The sequence below is a fragment of the Agrilus planipennis genome, unplaced genomic scaffold, assembly GCF_000699045.2.
Source record: "Agrilus planipennis isolate EAB-ADULT unplaced genomic scaffold, Apla_2.0 scaffold25, whole genome shotgun sequence".
Classification (NCBI taxonomy): Eukaryota; Metazoa; Arthropoda; class Insecta; order Coleoptera; family Buprestidae; genus Agrilus; species Agrilus planipennis.
The window spans coordinates 1929958-1938512 of record NW_020439112.1 but is presented as its reverse complement, the minus strand read 5'-3'; the positions used below and the strand labels follow the sequence as shown (position 1 = coordinate 1938512).

General features: G+C 32.8%; 1 protein-coding gene across 1 annotated transcript in view; it reads right to left on the bottom strand.

Annotated features, from left to right (window-relative positions):
- Positions 1 to 2447: 2447 nt before the first annotated feature.
- Positions 2448 to 8555, bottom strand: part of LOC108738542 (ion transport peptide-like) — a 124197-nt gene continuing 118089 nt past the window's right edge. The window contains exons 3-4 of the mRNA XM_018472015.1: positions 8053 to 8173; positions 2448 to 2463 (exon numbers count right to left, since the gene is read on the bottom strand). Of these exons, the coding sequence (XP_018327517.1) occupies positions 8053 to 8173 (121 nt within the window). The 3' untranslated portion in view covers positions 2448 to 2463. The remainder of the gene's footprint in view (positions 2464 to 8052; positions 8174 to 8555) is intronic.

Sequence of the window (8555 nt, the reverse complement as noted above, 5' to 3'; positions counted from 1 at the left end):
TATATCATATATTATTATTTATAAATTGTTGTAGACCTTGAAAATATAAAAAATACAGGTACTAAATTCATTAAATAAAATTCAAATTTTATTATCGGACTCATTAAAAAGTATTCATGCTAAATAATAAAAATCTGTAAGTAAAGTCTTTTGTTAGTACATTTTAGTACGAACTGTTAGTAGCGCATTCCTCCAGTAAAAATAGTAATTTTAGTCACTGGTGAACGGTTTTTAAAAACGAAAACAAACAAAAAACCATGTCGAAATATACTCTGTGTTAATACTTAAAAATAGCGATGCACTCCCTTGTTAAAAGTATCAATTTGTTATTGGTCCTTATGTTTAATTATTTTACTTATTTTGTATATTATATAATGGTGTAATATTTACTTTAAATACCTTTCTATAAAATGGACGAATCTCCTGTGAACATCACTGTAAATTTTGAATCACCTAAATACTCCTGTAAAAAACAAATAGGTATTTTAGACGACAATAGATGTCGTAGCGATTCTACTACCATGCCTCTAGTGCTTGTACGATAAAAAACTACCAGCTTGTATTCTACGCGTTTTATATAAGTATATATACAAAGCTTCTATCTATAATATATATAATGCATTATGTACAATGGTATCTATGCTATTACGGTTCATCTATTTACTTGACTACCTACTTCGTAAACTAGCCGGTTAGTGTAAGTACAAACTGTCCAAATGGTTGGTTATTTTGATGGAAAATCATCTTTCTACTAAAACAGGTTTGTACGTATATTGACTAGTTTACAAACTATATAAGATTTTTTGTTAAAGTAGAAATTAACCAGTGTTTCTAGCTAGTGTGAAAAATACCCACAGTATTATTATATTACTCGTTTAAACACACTAACATTGGTCAGAAGAGTCTGGCTGGCTTACAAAATAACCAACGAGTTAGTTATTAGGTGTTACTGGCAATTTCGAGTACCTATTGTGGATATTTTGCAAAATAATGAAGAACACTGGTTAATCTGTGTGCTTTTCTCGTGATGTCGACTTAAGCGACAAATCTTGGATAGTTTGTAAACTAGCTGGATAGGATACAAACTAGCTAATATGCTTATTTGACCGAAAGATGATTTTTCATCAAAATAATCAGAGATTTGGACAGTTTGTATACTATCGGACTAGTTTCATAGAAGATTATGTAACTATTTACAATGGGGTTGAAATAAATTCAGGAACAATTCTTTTATTAAGAGTATTCAGCATTCAGAGTTAAAATATGTTGAAAGGGCAAAAAATTGGTCGAAAAACTCGTAGGGGTTTAAAAAATATATGAAATTGCATACGTAGTAGTGGCGGTAATGACTAATAAATCCTTAAATTATTTTGTTAGTCATTTATTGTATTTTTTATGTTTTGATTTATTTATATATTTTTAGCGGTCTTTTTTTATCTTTCGCAGTTTATGTAAACTATTTGTTTGGTACTAATTTCACTTATGTTACCAAGTTATCTTTAACTATTTAAAAGATTTGGAATGATATTCATACTTTTCTTCATCAATCCGTGTTTATGTTGATTGAATTTTTTTTAATGGTCTTTGGAATTAAAAAATTAAAATATTTCATGTAATAAATTTTGATATAAATAAGTTGTAAGAGGTTTTCGTAATTTCTAAATAAAATGTATTTTAAGTAGAGGAATTGACATATTTTCACCCACTTCAATGTCTATAAATTACATAACGTAGATACCCCACCGAATGTAAATAATGGGAAGAAGTTTTACCCCTGGACTTGCCAAAAAATCATTTTTCTAAACATTTGGTTTGTTTAAAACTGTTTTGTTTATAGTAAATTTAATGTTATCATGAGGCCAAACGTTGGTGTTCTCAAGTTAAATAAGTTTTCAGTATTCATGTGTGTTATTAGTTTTTTTTTTTAAACAGTGTAAGTGGTATTCCAGGAATGGGCTGTGAGAAATCTCTACATTGTCAAATTCTCACACTGTTAAAACAAAACATTCAAACAGGTGATCGGATGTTGTTGTCCAATGGCATGCCATAGAAGTTGCTAGTGTTTTAGTTTGAAATTCATGGAATTGCTATTGCGCACTCTCTTCTAGAAAGTTACGTGAGGGTTGCAGGCTTGTTATAAATATCAGCACTAATAATACGAAGGTATTATGATGAAGTAATGTTTGCTGAAACTTTTTATCAAAATGGGAAATACGAACAAATAAACGTATACTGTGTACTGTGATGACAATTCGAAACTAACCGTAAGAACGTTACANAATACTTAAAAATAGCGATGCACTCCCTTGTTAAAAGTATCAATTTGTTATTGGTCCTTATGTTTAATTATTTTACTTATTTTGTATATTATATAATGGTGTAATATTTACTTTAAATACCTTTCTATAAAATGGACGAATCTCCTGTGAACATCACTGTAAATTTTGAATCACCTAAATACTCCTGTAAAAAACAAATAGGTATTTTAGACGACAATAGATGTCGTAGCGATTCTACTACCATGCCTCTAGTGCTTGTACGATAAAAAACTACCAGCTTGTATTCTACGCGTTTTATATAAGTATATATACAAAGCTTCTATCTATAATATATATAATGCATTATGTACAATGGTATCTATGCTATTACGGTTCATCTATTTACTTGACTACCTACTTCGTAAACTAGCCGGTTAGTGTAAGTACAAACTGTCCAAATGGTTGGTTATTTTGATGGAAAATCATCTTTCTACTAAAACAGGTTTGTACGTATATTGACTAGTTTACAAACTATATAAGATTTTTTGTTAAAGTAGAAATTAACCAGTGTTTCTAGCTAGTGTGAAAAATACCCACAGTATTATTATATTACTCGTTTAAACACACTAACATTGGTCAGAAGAGTCTGGCTGGCTTACAAAATAACCAACGAGTTAGTTATTAGGTGTTACTGGCAATTTCGAGTACCTATTGTGGATATTTTGCAAAATAATGAAGAACACTGGTTAATCTGTGTGCTTTTCTCGTGATGTCGACTTAAGCGACAAATCTTGGATAGTTTGTAAACTAGCTGGATAGGATACAAACTAGCTAATATGCTTATTTGACCGAAAGATGATTTTTCATCAAAATAATCAGAGATTTGGACAGTTTGTATACTATCGGACTAGTTTCATAGAAGATTATGTAACTATTTACAATGGGGTTGAAATAAATTCAGGAACAATTCTTTTATTAAGAGTATTCAGCATTCAGAGTTAAAATATGTTGAAAGGGCAAAAAATTGGTCGAAAAACTCGTAGGGGTTTAAAAAATATATGAAATTGCATACGTAGTAGTGGCGGTAATGACTAATAAATCCTTAAATTATTTTGTTAGTCATTTATTGTATTTTTTATGTTTTGATTTATTTATATATTTTTAGCGGTCTTTTTTTATCTTTCGCAGTTTATGTAAACTATTTGTTTGGTACTAATTTCACTTATGTTACCAAGTTATCTTTAACTATTTAAAAGATTTGGAATGATATTCATACTTTTCTTCATCAATCCGTGTTTATGTTGATTGAATTTTTTTTAATGGTCTTTGGAATTAAAAAATTAAAATATTTCATGTAATAAATTTTGATATAAATAAGTTGTAAGAGGTTTTCGTAATTTCTAAATAAAATGTATTTTAAGTAGAGGAATTGACATATTTTCACCCACTTCAATGTCTATAAATTACATAACGTAGATACCCCACCGAATGTAAATAATGGGAAGAAGTTTTACCCCTGGACTTGCCAAAAAATCATTTTTCTAAACATTTGGTTTGTTTAAAACTGTTTTGTTTATAGTAAATTTAATGTTATCATGAGGCCAAACGTTGGTGTTCTCAAGTTAAATAAGTTTTCAGTATTCATGTGTGTTATTAGTTTTTTTTTTTAAACAGTGTAAGTGGTATTCCAGGAATGGGCTGTGAGAAATCTCTACATTGTCAAATTCTCACACTGTTAAAACAAAACATTCAAACAGGTGATCGGATGTTGTTGTCCAATGGCATGCCATAGAAGTTGCTAGTGTTTTAGTTTGAAATTCATGGAATTGCTATTGCGCACTCTCTTCTAGAAAGTTACGTGAGGGTTGCAGGCTTGTTATAAATATCAGCACTAATAATACGAAGGTATTATGATGAAGTAATGTTTGCTGAAACTTTTTATCAAAATGGGAAATACGAACAAATAAACGTATACTGTGTACTGTGATGACAATTCGAAACTAACCGTAAGAACGTTACAGATATTGTGTTGGTTTTTGACTAAAAATTTTATCAAAATAATTGATCCTATTTAATATTTGGTAAATGAAATTCGTTTGAATATCTACTTTTAAATATAATAGGGGATAAGTTGTCTGAATGGTTTTTTTTGTCAGAAATAATTATAAATCGATAATTAATGTTAACTATTTAGTTTTGAATGAAACTTTCCTAATTTTTCGGTTGACTTTGCATGAGGAAGAGAAGGAGGATAATAAACGCTTCCCCGCGATGGGGGTAGGTCCGGAAACTTCCCAAGAACGGAACATTGAGACCGTTTTTTTAATTTTGCTAGTTTTAATAGGAGTAGTACGGATGTAAAGTAGAGGATAGCGCAGGGTCGTGTCGCCTTTAATAAAAAGAAGTCACTTTTATGCTCGCGAACGGTTAATTTAGAAAATTGAAAAAGGTTGTTAAAGGTGTATGTTTGGAGCACGGCGTTGTACGGGTGCGAAACATGGACAGTGGGAGCGGCGGAAAAGAAAAGGTTAGAAGCGTTCGAAATGTGGTGTTATAGGCGGATGATGAGGATATCGTGGGTAGAAAAGGTTAGAAATGAAGAGGTATTGGAAAGAATAGGAGAACAGAGGACTCTATGGAAGTCAATAAAAAATAGGCGAGATAGGTTGGTAGGACACCTTCTCAGGCATGAAGGTCTAGTCAGAGACATATTAGAGGCAGAAACAGGAGTTAGGAGGGGTAGAGTTTAACGTAGATTAGATTACTGTTCGCAAATAGTTAAGGATGTGGGTTGTTCTAGTTTTAGGGAAATGCGAAGTTTAGCTCAGGATAAGAAAGAGTGGAGGTACGTGTCCAACCAGTCTTAGGACTGACGACCTTATGATGATGATAGTTTTAATCTTAATTAGTTTCATGAGAAATGTTAGGGGATTTACTAGCGTGGGCCGGATTTTTTTTTGACGCGTACGTGTAAAAATATACATATTTCATGGTAAATTCTGCAATTGTTACAGCCTTTTCCTTCGTTTTATTTCATAACCATGGTTTATGGTGTTAATTAAAGCCGATGATCTTTTACGTTGTGACGCAAATCAAAAATTACAATTACAAAGCGGTAATAATAATTGCCATATCTTTTTTTTTTTTAATAGTGTACCGCTCGGTTATGAAATTTCTCAAGGAAAACTGGACACAGCCAGTTCAATAAATGCTTCAGATTAATCAAGACAGCCTTTCTCGCGCATTAAAAAAAATACCACACATACCAGTGGTAGTGAAAAATGTAACGCTAGGCAATTGTTTTCTATTATATTATTATTCTGTAGCTTAACTTCTCATGCGTCAAAAATCTTAACTAGAATTGTACAGAGAAGGGTGTAAATAAAGGGCGGAAGAACTGTTAGGGGAAGAANAGTTTAGCTCAGGATAAGAAAGAGTGGAGGTACGTGTCCAACCAGTCTTAGGACTGACGACCTTATGATGATGATAGTTTTAATCTTAATTAGTTTCATGAGAAATGTTAGGGGATTTACTAGCGTGGGCCGGATTTTTTTTTGACGCGTACGTGTAAAAATATACATATTTCATGGTAAATTCTGCAATTGTTACAGCCTTTTCCTTCGTTTTATTTCATAACCATGGTTTATGGTGTTAATTAAAGCCGATGATCTTTTACGTTGTGACGCAAATCAAAAATTACAATTACAAAGCGGTAATAATAATTGCCATATCTTTTTTTTTTTTAATAGTGTACCGCTCGGTTATGAAATTTCTCAAGGAAAACTGGACACAGCCAGTTCAATAAATGCTTCAGATTAATCAAGACAGCCTTTCTCGCGCATTAAAAAAAATACCACACATACCAGTGGTAGTGAAAAATGTAACGCTAGGCAATTGTTTTCTATTATATTATTATTCTGTAGCTTAACTTCTCATGCGTCAAAAATCTTAACTAGAATTGTACAGAGAAGGGTGTAAATAAAGGGCGGAAGAACTGTTAGGGGAAGAACAATTTGGGTTTAGAAGAAATAGAGGAACGCGGGAGGCTATTCTAGTTTTGCGGGTAACAATAGAGAAAACGATAGAAAAACGAAAGAGTGCGTACATAGGATTTGTAGATTTAAAAAAAGATTTTGACGAAAGATTAGAAGAAGTAGCTGATTATAGGTATCTAGGAAGTCAGATAAGTCAGGACGGAAGGAGTAGTAGGGATATATAGCAAAGGATAGCGCAGGAGCGAGTCGCGTTCAACAAAAGAAAGTCGCTTCTATGTTCGCGAACGGTTATTGTAAAAATTCGAAAAAGATTGTAAAAGGTATATCTTTGGAGTGCGGCGCTGTATGGGTGCGAAACATGGACAGTGGGCGCGGTGGAAAAATAGATATTATATGCGTTCGAAATGTGGTGTTACAGGCAAATGATGAGGATACTGTGGATAGAGAAGGTTAGAAATGAAGAGATATTAGAAAGAATAGGAGAACAGAGGACTCTATGAAAGTCAATAAGAAATAGGTGAGATAAGTTGGTGGGACAACTTCTCAGACATGAAGGTCGAGTCAGAGACATATTAGAGGCAGAAACAGGAGTTAGGAGGGGTAGAGGTTAACGTAGATTAGATTACTGTTCGTAAATAGTTAAGGATGTGGGTTGTTCTAGTTTTAGGGAAATGAGAAGATTAGCTCAGGATAGGAAAAAGTGGAGGTGCGTGTCCAACCAGTCCTAGGACTGTATGATGATGATTATACAACAATGAACCACTATTTCTGATTTTGATAATATACAGGGTGATGTCTTACATACACCTTTGGAAACAAAGAAAATTTATAAATTTTATTACAGAAATTTTTCACGGTAAATGTCCAAGTTCTTCTTCCTGGTTTTTGATTTCTACCGCGGACCGTTGGCATCATCAATTGGTCGTTAGTGTGAATACAACCTGGCGAACCACGTAAGAAAGCAGAAGCCGGGAAGAAATTTTATTATTGATAGTTTTATTGCTGATCTTGTTTTTATTTTTATTTATTTACTAATATTTCGTTTTGAACACCCTATGGATGCTGTACTTATAAAATGGCTACGGGTTTTCGTATAAACGAATAGATTTACAAAATGGCTATATACAAAGCAGTTATCAAATTAGTCAAACACATTTTGATGGATGTAGTTTTAGCTGAGTCCGCTTAAGAAGTTAATAAGCTTTGAAATAAACCATTTAACAGTCTTAAAATTCATGAAAAAATAATCTTCATACAGAGGGTGGCATACAGAACAAATAGGCCATTTTAAAGTCAAATAATTCATTGACTTCTAATAATACTTACATCACATCAATGATAATAAATTGATCTAAATAGCAATGCAGTCTCTGGTGTTACTGAAAATTGTTTGAATGTAAACGCAGGTACGCCAACGCAATCGTCAAACTTTTTCAGATCATTAGACGAGAATGCCTGAATTTACTTCAGCCTTCAAGCTTATTTGGCATTCTGTTGTTTACATTCAATTAATTATCAATTACTCATCAAAGTGAGCATCGATTTAGTGATTTATTTGACTTTAAGATTTGCCATTTATTTGTATTCGACTCCAACAAAATTTACTACAGACTTTGCCTTCCTAAAATGACCCACCCACCTATAAATATTTCTACGCACATATGTACAAGGCGAATAGTATTTATATATGTGTATATACAGATTCGTGTTGTTATGGGTTAGCATATGCGAAGCACTTATCTCATTGTAAGGGTTAGTTTGTTAGTTAAGGGGATGCTTAAATTGTTTTTTAAAAGTACCTAAACCCCCGGCTCGGCCCCATGTAAATGTTTTATCATCAACTGAAACTGTTCCATTTCATCTTGAAGCTGCAGGACATCCAGGCAGCCTTTGAAATAGTCTGTTGTGAAACAGTTCCTCCTAGAATTGTTTTTCATCTATTAGATCTTCAATTATTTTATTCGTGATTAGTATATCAGCGCATAAAATTATTTTCTTGTTAAAATATGAAGATTGGAAAAACTTTGGCGGTTGTTGTAGAACAAACAAAATAGCTCAAACCCCAACGCCAAAACACGACACTGTAGTTGTCCGAAGCACTTTTCGGTAACAAAGTTACCTTCTTCAGGGACTGAAGTAAACTGAGTGCTTCGGACAACTACAGTGTCGAGTTTTGGCGTTGGGGTTTTGAGCTATTCTGTTTGTTCTACAACAACCGCCAAAGTTTTTCCACTCTTCATATTTCATAAAAGGTTGTTAAAGGTGTATGTTTGGAGCGCGGCGTTGTACGGGTGCGAAACAT